Source organism: Tachypleus tridentatus, chromosome 8, assembly GCF_004210375.1.
Source record: "Tachypleus tridentatus isolate NWPU-2018 chromosome 8, ASM421037v1, whole genome shotgun sequence".
NCBI classification, from domain to species: domain Eukaryota; kingdom Metazoa; phylum Arthropoda; class Merostomata; order Xiphosura; family Limulidae; genus Tachypleus; species Tachypleus tridentatus.
In genome coordinates this window covers 117,589,876-117,603,704 of record NC_134832.1, presented here as the reverse complement: position 1 = coordinate 117,603,704, position 13,829 = coordinate 117,589,876, and the positions used below count along the sequence as shown (strand labels likewise).

Here is a 13,829-nt window from a genome sequence, read left to right as displayed (position 1 = left end):
TTTACAGCAGTTTTAAATGCATTGTCTCATCCTTTTTTTGAGCCTTTAACTTCACATTCTTTATTTCATCTTTCTCTTGAATAGCATTTTTTGTTGTTTTTGGCTTGTGGGTGTTGTTTGTCAGAGTTGCTTACAATCCATGTGCATTGGACTCTATCATTTCACATTTGTCCTGCCTTACCCCAGTATATCTTTCCTTCCCAAGACTCTGGCAGATCCTTCTGAGAAAGATCCTTCTCACAAATCCATTTGCCATCCATTTCTCAGCTTAATAACTTCTCCAATCCTGACCATTTGTTATGTTCTATTAGAGCCATCAAGTGATATGTAGCTTGTACTATCTTATCTTGAGGTACTAGGGATCAGGAGCCTTCTTTCTCCCATGACTTATATCCAACTACCCTAATGTAGTTGGATTACAATGGATTATTGTTTCCAGAGAAGAATCTTTTGCATGTCACCTCTCACTAGATTCTTCATATCTTTTTTACTGTTAGCTACCTGGTTGAATTGTCTTCTGGAAGGCATTGTGTAGACTGGTTTGTGGACTACTACTAATACTTTCCTATTTTATTACTTACGTGGTCTAGCAGTTTCATCTTCTTCAACTACCCCATGTAACTATTTTGATCACATCTTTTAGATTTTAACCAGAAGTGAATATTTCCCTCAATCATATACTCTTTTATTTCCAGGGTCCCTTTATTTTTCACTGAATCACACTGTGGTGAGTGTTGCCCAGACAGGTATACTTTCTCTTCTCAGTTTCATACTAGCAACCATTTTCACTACAATTATTACAGGTTGCAACAGGCTATGTAGAAATGGGGTGTTCCATAAGATCATATAGGTGTCTACTAGATGGTATTACCTTATTGTGGACTACCATTCATGAACTATTATGTGTAAATCTAAAGGGGGTTCTGCTCATCCCTCCCAATCTTCAGGTTGAATAAATCAAATTCTGTTTGCATTTAAAAATGTAAGGAACTTATTTCACCTGTTGTACAGTTTCCAGAGCACTTTTCTTCAGGTCTCTCCAACGTGTATTACCAACCTCAGTTTCCAGTTGTTGGAGTGGCAGACAGAGGCTTTTCCTCCAGAGTGTGTTCCTTCACTCTTGAATAAATGGTCAAAGTTGAAGGCCCTCCTCTTCGGGGTCCCTGGATGTTTATCTCAGATGTCAGTTGGAGTGGCACCAGCCTCTGTAAGAGCCTACTCATAATTCCAGATCAGATTTGACATGAAGCTATCCAGTTGAGAGTGCATGACCCTTCTGTTTAATCAAAGTTGGTTTCATATATTGTTCATGGAAGGAGCTTCACTATCCTTTCATGTCTCCAAATGCAAAGTGGTTCCATCCTAGTACCTTGGTTGAGCACAGGTTCCATGTTTTCTCTGTAATTCTAGGGGAAACAAATGAAATATTTTGTGTACACTTGGTTGGAGATTGAAAATGAATGTTCATAATTCCAGAATGGATAAATTGTTTGTTTTTATTGAGTATGGCATATAAAATCTTCTCATTCTGAGCCTAGGGTGTTGCCTTTTGAGCTTCTTCAGGTGGAGGAGAAAGTTTGTCCATTTAGGTGTTTCTTACTTTTTCGTCATGTTGTTGGTGTTTCAAAATGCATCACTCTGGCTATGGGTTAGGATCGAATCAACAGTATGAGCATGCACGCACGCACACACACACCATTGCAGTCTAATAGTCCTAGCCACCAACATGGGATATAGGTACCACAACCACTTGATTCCACCTCCGAGTTGTGGAGCCTCTGCCATCTGGTTGGAGCTGGCCTCTACTGACGATTGCTTATATTCCATTTCACCTTTGATATGGGAACTAAGTTCCAAGTGAAGAGTATATCTGTTCTGAATGTAGTGCAGTTCATCCATTCTTGTACCATTTTTTGTCTTTTGGTACACTCCTGTTCTACACAGACACTTTTTGTATGGATCATGCCTGCACTGGCTCTTCCAGTCTTCTTAATGTGAGATTCTAGCTATGTTGTTAGGATTGGTAAGTTTGTTTAACAAGTTAACAACTTCCTAAACTGAATGTGTATTTCCAGTAATACTTACCTCTGTGGACACTACCACACAACATCCCCATTGAAAGCTGGTTTACCTCTTGAATAAGTGATTACATTATCAGGATGATGTGTTTATATGTAGTACTTAAATAGAGGAAGCATTGACATTTGTGGAGAAATTTGGAAATTAGAATATACCGAATGCATACAAATGGGGTTTAAAAGACAGGGAGCAAGCTCTTTCAATGCCTAGATGGGCAAAGAGTGGAAACCCTGGAGATCAAGAAATAGTTACAGTATCAACAGAAGAAAGTCTTATTAGAAATACATTTTCAGTTTAGGAAAATGTTAATTTGCTTTACTCATGATATGACCCTGCTGATTATCATTATATTTGTAATACCTGCAAAAAGTCTTTGATGTATAATTTAGTTAGTCACAAGCATGTGCATGTTTCTGTAGTTGTGAAAGAGCAGATGCAATAGAAAAATGTACATTTTTACACTTGTTCTTTTTTCTCATTTTTAGCTTATCAAATATGTTTGAAAATTACATCAGCACTCATTATGTAGAATATTTTCTATTGTAAATGAAAATTTTTCATAATGTTTATTCTTGCATACAAAGAATTTAGCATGCTTTCAAAAACTAGAATATGTAAAATTGCTATCAGACAGATCCAGGCTGCTGCTGTTGATAACAGGAGTTTAATGTCAGTCATGTTAAGGTTCTATTGACATTTTAATTTCATGGTTTAGTTTTAATTTTGTAGAGCTGAATGTGTTTTATCTGTAAATTTTGTTGTGCATTAACAGAATATATTTTAATAAGTGGAATATTCTATTGTGCACTAATTATTGTAACACATAAATGACAGTAGATAAAAACCATAAAAAGAATAACGTATCAATACTGTTACTTATATGATAAAAAACCTTTTTATGAAATATGATGTTTATTGTGGTCATCTTCATAGCATAAGAAACTTGAGATATAATTAATCTTTCATTAAATGTGCTTCAGAATATACATTTTGAATATTTGAGATAAGGTATAAAGAATATGACTGTTGAGGATACTAATAGTAAGATGAAAAGTAAACCATGCTGGAGAAACCTATTTATATCTTCACATTTAAATAATTCCTTCATCTATGTCATCCATGTAAATTAAAAAGAACAAAGACCCTAACACTCAGCCTTGAAGTAACCCAACTGTGACATTAATACAGTTTATCCAAACACCATTTGGAACAGTTCCCTGCTTTTTCTTCCATCCAGCCACTTTTCTTTCCACTATGCTGCCCTATCCCTCCACACCTATAAAGATCATTTTTAACTAGCTTTTTATACTCAGTTTTATCCCAGTTCACTTTAATATTCAGAATTATCCATCCACCTTTCTGGTGTTACAAATTATAAGTGACTGAATGAGTCAATTTAACTGAAATTTGCTTGAGGGAACTTCGTGGATTCCTAGAGATACAGTTTAAATGGATAAGTAACCAGACAAATGGTTGAAGTTTGGTACCCATTTCACTTTAACTAACTGAATGCTGCAAACAATGATTAAACTGAAGGAGATAAGTGGCAAAATATGTCAATAACATACCAAATGAAAGTAACATTTAATATCCAGCATTGTTGGGTACTTTTGTTATTTTTTAAATAAACCTGATTGTTTTAATTGCTAATCACTACAGTTTACATGTCCAGATTTTGGTTCTTAAGCTGATTTGTTTTTACTTCTGGTATATTATATTTCAAAGTGTTTTTTTATATAAGTAACATACAAGACTTACAGATATTGGCATTATAGTTTTTTGTTGCAGTAAATTTCCATATGTTTCAGTATTGTAATTTTTATGGATGAGCAGGCTTAATCTTTATTGCACAAGATGATGATGTTGCTATTAACAATAAGTAATTAGCTTGGATAATTACCTCATATGTTTGGGGTCTCAGATAACAAAGTTATCTCTTCACAACACATAACAGCAGATCTCTAGGTCTGTTGTAAATGTAGTGTATATGATTAGCTAGAATTCCATGCACCACAAGCAACAATGTAGTAGAGAAAAAAAATTTACCAAATGCATTTTTCTCAGACTTGCATGTTAATAAATTTATTTAGTTAAGTTAAAGGAATCTTTATGTGTTACCAGGCAACAAAAACAGTCATTGAGAAGCCTTTAGCTCTCAGTCAGAAACCACCAAATTCTTCACAGAAGCCAAGTGGTCAAAAACCGGTAAACTCTTCACAGAAGCCAAGTGGTCAGAAACTGGTAAATTCTTCACAGAAGCTAAGTGGTCAGAGACTGGTAAATTCTTCACAGAAGCCAAGTGGTCAGAAATCAGTAAATTCTTCACAGAAGCCAAGTGGTCAGAAATCAGTAAATTCTTCACAAAAGCCAAGTACGACATCACAAGCTAAGACTGCCAAGCCTTCTATATCAAGAACTTCCAAACCATCATTACCAGGAACTTCCAAATCATCTTTAACAGAAACTTCCAAACCTACACCAAAAGAGCCAGAAAAAAAAGGTATTTATAATTTACAATGTACCTGTGCTGTTAGATTTTAATTTAATAAACATTTTCTCACAGAAATAAGTCTACGTAAATGGTGTTGATGCAGAAATCAAAAATAATGTACAGTTGCTGCCACTGTTTGGTATGTTGTAAGTGTATTTTCTTTACATGAACATTATTTTTAAAAATGTCTGTTTTCAGAATGAATTATAAACATAAATATATTTTGACAGACTTGTAACTGTACAACACATCTGTGTTCATCAAGAGAGAATATACACATAGTTTATTTCCTTTTTTTTTGTTAAATGTATTGTTTTCAAAAAGTCTTTACAATATGCTAATATAGTGATAATGTACACTTTAAAAAGTTTCATATTAAAGGTGTCTACCTAATGATTTGTGTCTATATATCCAACACTTTTTTTTTCAAATAATTTTCATAATAAGTATGTATTCATGATTATTGCCTTCAAGGTGTACTTTAGTATATTTGTAAACAGTCAACTTAATCTTTCTTGTTTGGTCTTCACAGGAAAGCTGCTTTGACCAGTTGTTTTTTTTTTTTTTTTTTTTTTTCAGTGGATGAGACAGCCAAGATGGGGTAATAAGTCTTTGGCACTCTTAAACTTTGTTAAATTTGCCTTTTTGTTTTATTTGGAAGGTCAGGTTACTACAAATTCAAGGATTTTCAAGTGTTTCTTCATCATTTGGGTCATTTTCTATGATTTATGTAAGTTTGGTCCAAAAATATTGGGGCAGTCTGTGCTACCATGATGTTTCATGTGCTTATGATGTTTTGAAAACAAATGATCTGACTTATAATTACAATTAAACTTCCTCACTTGCTGCTCTCCACAGAACATACCAGTGCACATACCCTATGCAGAATAGCTGTTGCCACCTTCATCATTCCCATATGAAGACAGTAAATCATTAGCTAAAGCTGAAATAATAGCCATTAAAATCTATTTTTGTAATTCACCTTCCAACTTCAAAAACTTGACCAGTAGAACAACCTGTTTTTATATGTCAACATATTTATTAGATGTGTTGAGTCATTTATTCTCAAATAAGTTATTAAACTTGGAAGAAAACTCTGTTGGATTTATTTCTTCAAGTCAGTCACATTTTGACAGCTACAAGGAGCTATTCTAGCCATATCTTGTAAAGTAAATGGATGCTTTTTTTTGAGATGGAAATGCTAGAACTCAAAAGGAATCTCTTTTTTTTTTTTCTCAAAGCTGAAAATTTTCAAGTTTAGTCAGGAACTTGACTGGTTTTGTGTGGTTGATAATAATGTTATTTTCAAACTTAGTAAATACATTGATTGACCATTTATTTTTCATGGATGAAAGCTCAAATTAGATTATCCCTTTACTAAAAAGATACAATGTTTTTTTTCACAGGATACAATCTATTCATATTTTGTACACCAAACATGCTCTGAGAACTGGATTTACTTATGCTACACACTTGCAGCATGCTTAGCAATATTGCAGTTTTTTTTTTTCTGTTGACATCTCTGTTTTAAAGATATCATTATATATCAAAATTTTTCATTATAATGATTGAGTAATTAATTTATTCAATCGTGTTCAGTCTGAATTGATTATTTTGATGTTTGTTTGGTATAAAGTTGAGCATTGTTTTTGTTTTTAATTGTTAAGAAAGGTGAAGTTATTAACAATCTTGTATACACATACATATTTGCAATCAACAGTTTTCATAATGTTATTAACCTTGAAGGTAGAGATGGTTAACCAGCTTATTTTAATGTTATATATGGATACATTAATTTGTATATTGGGGATAATTTGAGAGAGGCATTCCACATTCTTACTTTTGATAAAGTAACAGTTTTTGTAAGAAATAAATACTCATTCCATGGAATTACCTTTAGATATTCAGCCAGTGAAAAAAATGGTGTCATCTCTCAAGAAGTCTCCAATGGTATCTAAACCTACTGCTCCTGATGGACCAACTATAAAAAAAACTATCACCAGAACTGTTAAAAAACCTGTTGAGAAAAATGTAGAGAAGAAAACTGCTTTACCTTTAAAACAAGAGAGTAGAACAGTTACCTTAAAGGAACCTAAACATGAGGCTAAATCACAAGAAAAAGAAAATGGTAAAAAGTAAATTGTTGAAGGTATTTTTAACTATGAAGTTATAAATGAATGCTTTCAGAGGAGAATCCTATTTACAACTCTGTCATGTGAATATATATTCTTCTGCTGTAATTCCATATAGATTCATCATAGTGCAGTAAAATTAGACTGGATTGTGTAATTCAATTACTTGGTATCTGTTACATAGTCAAATTTGTTCCTTCTCATCTCTTTCCAATACTATTATGCTTTTCTGTGATAATAGTTTAGATTTTCATGTTTGCTTTTGTTATGCACTTTATTTTCCCAGTTGGTTTACATTTTCTTAGTCATTTCAGCATTCTGCATGAATGAAGTGAGGGTGTAATAGAAATGAATAGAAATTTATCTTTTTGTATAGTAAAACAAGTATAAAGTTTAAACACAAATGTAAGTAGATTGGTAGTGACATCTAATTTTTCAAAAGAAATGAGTACTTTATATATTTTAGTGTTTCTTTAATATTTCATTGTATATCCTGTGCAGGGATATTGGTCAAGAATATTTTTACTGGTCAGTATATAAATAGTAATTTGAAATAAGATCTTTTTTTAAACGTTATTTTTAGAATTCAAAATATTAAATGTAAAAACGTAAAATAAGAGAAAGTAGATTTTATCAAATTGTATTTGAAATTAAACCTCATTACATGTATTTAAGATTTTAAGTTGTAAGTCTGTTTACAAATTAGGGGATTTTGATAAAGTTGACTGTGAAGAAATATGTTAATATCAAATATATTTAAATTATACTAGAAATTGTGACTGGGATGTGTATGTGTTGTTTTTGTTGAATTTTTCATAAGTCAAGCAAGGCACCTGTGCTTAACTTGTTCAGGTAGTCCATGTGTGGATTGGTGCAAGGTCTAGATGCTAAGGCTTTCTCTTAGATATTGCATATTTCTTTTATCTAGCATTAGTTGTTAAAGTGAATACACATGCTGCAGCAGAGATAACAGAAGTCACCCCTAAGAAGGAAGAGGCAGAAGTAGATGCTGACATTGACAATTTAAATGTGACAGTCAACTCTGATGAGCTGAATGAAGATATGAGGGAAGAACAGAATGATACATACCAACCTGTTAGTCATGACAGTAGTGCCAACAAGGAAGAAGTGGAGCCAAACAGTGAAGATTCCAGGTCGGAGTGCTGCTCATGTGAAGACCACGATGATGATGATCAGAGTAGCGTTATAACTTCATCAGATTCTGAATCAGGATCAGGAGCTCACTCTCATTCAGAGTCAGGTAAATGGGAATTGCTCTTTTGGTAATTACTTTTTAAAGTGCTATGAATGTGTTATGATGATGAATACTAGCCAGGTCACTCTAAATTCTCTTAAAACTCAGAAAAAGAGAAAAGAACTTGACAAATAGTATGAAATGTCAAATGTAATTAAAGAAAGTTATTAGCTTAAGAATTAAATTGTACACTATTTTGTCCTGAAAACTAACCAGTCTAGTTTTGTTTAACACAACCTCATTTATGATTTTGGACTATTACAACACATATTTGCAATTTTATTTTCCCTAAAAGTGTTGGATCGTTATGAGAATTCTTTTATACCTAAATGAATAAACTAGAATACTAGTTATCAGTTGAACACACTGATTATAAGCATTTATTATTACAAGTTACAACTTTTAAAGTGAGGAAGAATAATTTTACAAGAAGGCATACTTGAATATGCTTGAGAATGATTGCACCAGTGATCCAAATGTCATATTTGTTTAAAAAAAAAAATTATTGTAAAAACTGTAACTAGTAATAAAGAACTAGAATACTGTTTTTCTACAGTTAAGCTTAGAAGTTTCCAAGTCAGTTATTGTTACAGTAGCATTTCTTAACTAGCCATCTTGAAAAGTTTTTGTTAGGGTCCTTTAAATTTGAAAGATAATCAAGTTTTATTTCAGTATATATTAAAATTTTAATTGTGAAAAGACTCAGTAAATGTAAACATGTGGTTTGTATAAAAGAGATAGAGAAGCATGTTTTCAGTTAACAAATAATGCTCAGATATTTCAATCAAGCTTTTTAACCTTAAAATAGCATTCAGGCAATTAAAATATTTTAACAATACCTGAATTGTTTTAAAGAAGGAAATTATTTAATCTTGTAAATAATGTTTTTTGGTTGTTATTTCTAAAGAGAGACAAAGATTCTGAAAATTTTATTGTCAGTATCACTAAGTGTACCTGCCCAGCATTATGAAATTCAGCTTCAGCCTTACTAAAAATGGATGTTAAAACTCAAGCTGCAGGCTCCATTAATTTGACTTGTAAACTAACCCCAAATTCACTTTTGGAGTCTTCATACTGTAACTTCTAATATGTTTTTTTGTATCTTCATGAAATGTTTTGTGCTTTCAGTAGGTATTAAAAGTATTTTGCAAACAGAAACTTCTCCATGAATATATGGAGTCAATGTTGACTGTTCCAAGTGCATGATGATTTTCACTTTAAGATTAGAAATATTTCTATTTATCTGGAAAATCTCAAATTTCATTTGAGTAATCTCTAACACATCCTCATTAAATTTCAACCTTTTATTTTGTTTTCCAATAAAATATTATATCTGTTGTTTTCTCTACTGAAACTGTATATGAAGTTGGTCAGTTTGACTGACTTTTGTGGCAACCACAAAAAAAATTCAAAATCTACCTTTTTCACTTTTTTTGAATGACTTCAAATTGTATCATGAACCTACATTTATTTATCCCAAATATTTTTAAACTTGTAATAATATACATCTGTTTGTATGTAAATGTTATTGTTTTATTGTCCTTTAACTTGCATAATTGATATTTTCCCTATAAAATTTGTAAATTAACATTACCCTATTAAATTACATAATGAATTGGCTACTTGCAAGTTATTTTCAAGTGTACCTTGTGAAATTTTTTTTTAATTTTAAATATTCTAACCTTATTTTAGCTAAAAAGTTTCTAATTTTAACATCTTCATTGGCCTGGTATGGCCAGGTGGTTAAAGCATTCAACTCGTAATTCGAGGGTCGCAGGTTTGAATTCCCATCACACCAATCATGCTCACCCTTTCAGCTGTGGGGGCGTATAATGTGATGGTCAATCCCACTATTCGTTGGTAAAAGCGTAGCCCAAGAGTTGGCAGTGGGTGGTGATGACTAGCTGCCTTCCTTCTAGTCTTACACTACTAAATTAGGGAGACAGCTAGTGCAGATAGATCTGGTGTAGCTTTGCATAAAATTAAAAAAACAAAACAAACATCTTAATTTCTTTTATATTAATAAATAAAGAATATACATGAAAAAGAAAAAGTTCTTACCTGTTTTTGCTGTTGATGATATTTAACCCTAACAACATTACTCTAATAACACTACTGCACTGAATTATTTTTTATTTAATTGTGAATAATACACTAAAGAACATAGAATAAAATTATGCAAAAAGCAAATAATGTTCCATAACTGGCATATTTTTCAAGATTTCTAACTATATTACAGGAGCTATTAAAACTTCAACTAAACTTGATCTGTTTCCCATAGGAATAATTTTGGAACAAAGTGAAACAGATAATTCTCTGTGTAGAAAGCAACATAGTATAATACATGATTTGTTAGATTAAAATCTTGACTTTTTGTTATGTGTAAGTAACATAATATTAAAAACTAGAGATAACTATTTACAATTAATGAAAAAGATATATTACATGTGGGCATGGCAAGAGAGTTCTGATTTTCTATTTTATGGCTCTGTAACCAAATAAGATTGAAAGCTGTAAAAGTTATGCTTTTTTCTTAGCCAGTTACAATATAATAATGAGTAATTTACATTAAATTTCATATTTCTGAGAGATGTAAATTAAAGAAGATAGGATACCTAGATAGCAAATGTCACAATTCTCACAGTAGAAGAAATTAAAGATTTTTTTTAAATATTGTGTTATGAAATTAAGAACTTGAAACTTATGTAAAAAGTTGATTATTAATTACATTTTTATGACAAGTTTATTTATGTACCCTGATAAGATAGAGTGAATTTTGAATATAACTAAAATCTTGTGATATGCACATAAAAGATATTTATAGCAAAATTCTTAAATATAAAAAACAAAACTACAATATTCACATACTGTTGTGAAATTAAAACAAAATGTATATTGTTGCAACACATAACAAGCAAGAAGAATGTAATTTTTCTTCTCAGAATAAGGTTGTATGAAAAAATTGTAAACATTAGTAAAATAACTCATCTGCCAATACTTGTGAAAGGTGTAATACTCCTTCCAATTTTTACGATTAATATGAAATAACCATTTTGAAACTATCAAGGTGACAGTTATTAAGATTATTTTATTGGGAATGTTCATCTTTATCCATAAACATATTGTGGTGAAAATAAACCATTTTAGTTGTTTTTATATTTATATTAATATGATAGCTTTGAATCCACAAATCTGTTAATCTGCATCTTTTATTAGTTTGGCTGTATACATAATATGACTTTTATGCTAGAAAATAATTTATTATACAGCATAGTACTGTATTTGGATAGTGTTTTTAGTGTCAGGATTAAAATTTGATTATGTACATACGTTTTTGTAGAATTTGAAGATGTAGAAGAAAATAAATGTGATATAGCAAAAGAGAAGCGGTCTCGAACAAGAAAAAGAACACATTCTCCAATAGTTTATGAACAAAAGGAAGATGAGGGACTTCGTAAGTTATGCTTATAATTATGTAATATTGGTTATACAAGTTTATGCGAGATATATGTACATGTAGATGTCTTTAGGCTTTGAGAGTGAATGATTTTAAAAATGTTTTTGTAAATAACAGAAATTACTATGTACAAGTATTTAAACCATATTGATGACAGTATACTTAATGGTTTTATATATATAAATGTTTTAATTTTAGGAAGAATATCTGCTCAATTTGAATTACATAATTTGTACAATAGAAATAAAAATATAAATGTAGAAATGGCTCATTTGGGTTGAGAAAGTTTTTTACATGGAGGAGCGAACAACGTTTCGACGTTCTTTGGTCATCGCCAGGTTCACAAAGAAAGAAAGAGGTAACTGATCGCAAGTTGACCACATGTTTGAAAGGGGTTATGTAACTGAGTGTTGGAATGTAGAGGGCATGCTTATATATTTGAATATATAATTTTATATTATTTATTGTATCCTTTTTTAAAATAGGTATAAAGGTGTTCCTTTGTATTGGTTTATTTTGGGCTTGAGTTGTATAAGTAAGGCTTTTTTAATTTTGCATTTATTTATGTTTGTTTGTTTATTTAGTATTTGAGTGTTTTCTATGGTTATCTTGTGTTTATTTGACTTGCAGTGTTCGAAAACGTGTGAAGGTGACTTTTTACGTTCTTTGAATCTGGTTTCCATTTTTCTACTTGTTTCTCCAATTTAAAAGTCGTGGCAGTTATCACATTATATTTTATAAATAATGTTGATGTGGTGTTTGTCAGTGTTTTACTTTTATATTTACTTTTGTTGGTTGATTTTGCTTTTTGTCTAGGTGTGTGCGTATATTTTCTATGGTTTGTTGAGGAAACGTATTGATGTTGATGAAGTGTTGTTTTATTTTGTCTAATTCATCGTTAATTTTATCTGGTTTTATGGCTTTGTTTATTTGGTTTCTTAGTATGTTGAGTTTTTGTTTTGTTTCATGTGCTGAGTCCCAAGGAATGTATATTCCAGTATGGGTGATTTTTTGGTGGATTTCTGTTTTGAATTGTGTGTCAGTTCTTGTAATTTTGAGGTTAAGAAATGATATTTGATTGCTTTCTTTCTGTTCACATGTGAAGTTAATGTTGGGATGTATAGAGTTAATGTGATTGAAAAAATTAAGTATGTGTTCTGTAGATTTGAATCCCGCAATCGTGTCATCTACATATCTGTACCAGTATAGTGGTGGATGTAATGCTGTGTTAATTGCTTGTGTTTCAACTTGTGTCATAAAAATATTGGCTAGAACTGGTGATACTGGGTTGCCCATGCTTAGGCCATTTGTTTGTATATAGTTTTGGTTGTTGAACATGAAGTTTGTCTTTATCGTGGTGAATTCTATGAGGGTTGCTAACTGGTTGCTGGGAATTTCTGTAGTTGGGTTAGGGTCTCGGATATAGAGTTCTAAGGCTATCTTGCAGGCTTCAGTGGTTGGGACTTCTGTAAAGAAGGATATGACATCGAAACTGGCCATGAAGGCTTTATATTTAAGTTGATTAAGATTAGACTTGAAATTAAAAGTCTTTGAATGAGCTGGATGATATTACATATTTGGAGAATACCCATGCTATGTATTTACCAAGATTGTAATTAAACGATTCATATGTGGACATTATTGGTCGTAATGGACAATCTGGTTTATGAGGTTTGGGGATGCTGTGTATTTGTGGTGTGCGTGAGTCAGTTTTGTGTAGGAAGGAATAAAGTGTTTGTGAAATTGTGTTGGCTTTTTTAATTTGTAGTAGTAATTTGTTCAGTTGTGTCTCGTGTGTCTTTGTTGGATTTGTGTGTATTGGTTTAAATTTGTTCGTGTCTGATAGGATGTTCTTCATTTTTTGGATGTATTCACTTGTGCTCATTATGACTATAGCGTTTTCTTTATCTGCTTTTAGAATTTTTATGTTTTTGACTTGTTTTAGGTTTTTAATGTAATTAATGTCTCTTTTTGTAAGGTTACTTTTTAGCTTTCTGTTTTGTGAAAGTATGTTGATGGTTTTGTGAGAAAATTCTTTGAAAAAATTGTTTAAGATGTTGTTTTTAAGTGTTTCTGGAAAATATTAATTTTTAATTTTTCCTGGGAAGTTTGGCTGTTGATGTCAATAAAGTTGTTTTCTTTCTGTTGGTTGTTTTCTTGTTTTTGTTTTCTGTGGAAAGTATTACAAGTCTCCTGGTTAGATCTTCTAAACATTTTTGATTTCTAAGGTTGCAATGTACTTAGGTGCTATTGTGAAGTTGAGCACTTTGTTAAGTAGATGTATCTCGTCTATGTTTAATTGTCGGTCAGATCTGTTAAATTATGAGGTTAGTCAACGGTTTGTTGTGGTGTCTTTTCTGTTGTTTGTATCTTAGTTTTTCTAGTTTTTGTTGTGGCAGATCTTTTTGTGTCTGT

General features: G+C 31.5%; 1 protein-coding gene across 6 annotated transcripts in view; it reads left to right on the top strand.

The window, feature by feature from the left end:
- Positions 1-13,829, top strand: part of LOC143223302 (uncharacterized) — an 87,259-nt gene that overhangs the window by 18,418 nt on the left and 55,012 nt on the right. For all 6 annotated transcript variants that reach the window (XR_013012803.1, XR_013012804.1, XM_076451104.1 and 3 more), the window contains exons 4-7: positions 4,201-4,579; positions 6,471-6,698; positions 7,631-7,963; positions 11,298-11,411. Coding sequence is in view for 4 of the 6 variants with exons in the window: in XM_076451104.1 (XP_076307219.1) it covers positions 4,201-4,579; positions 6,471-6,698; positions 7,631-7,963; positions 11,298-11,411 (1,054 nt within the window). In the remaining 2 variants the exon portion in view is untranslated. The remainder of the gene's footprint in view (positions 1-4,200; positions 4,580-6,470; positions 6,699-7,630; positions 7,964-11,297; positions 11,412-13,829) is intronic.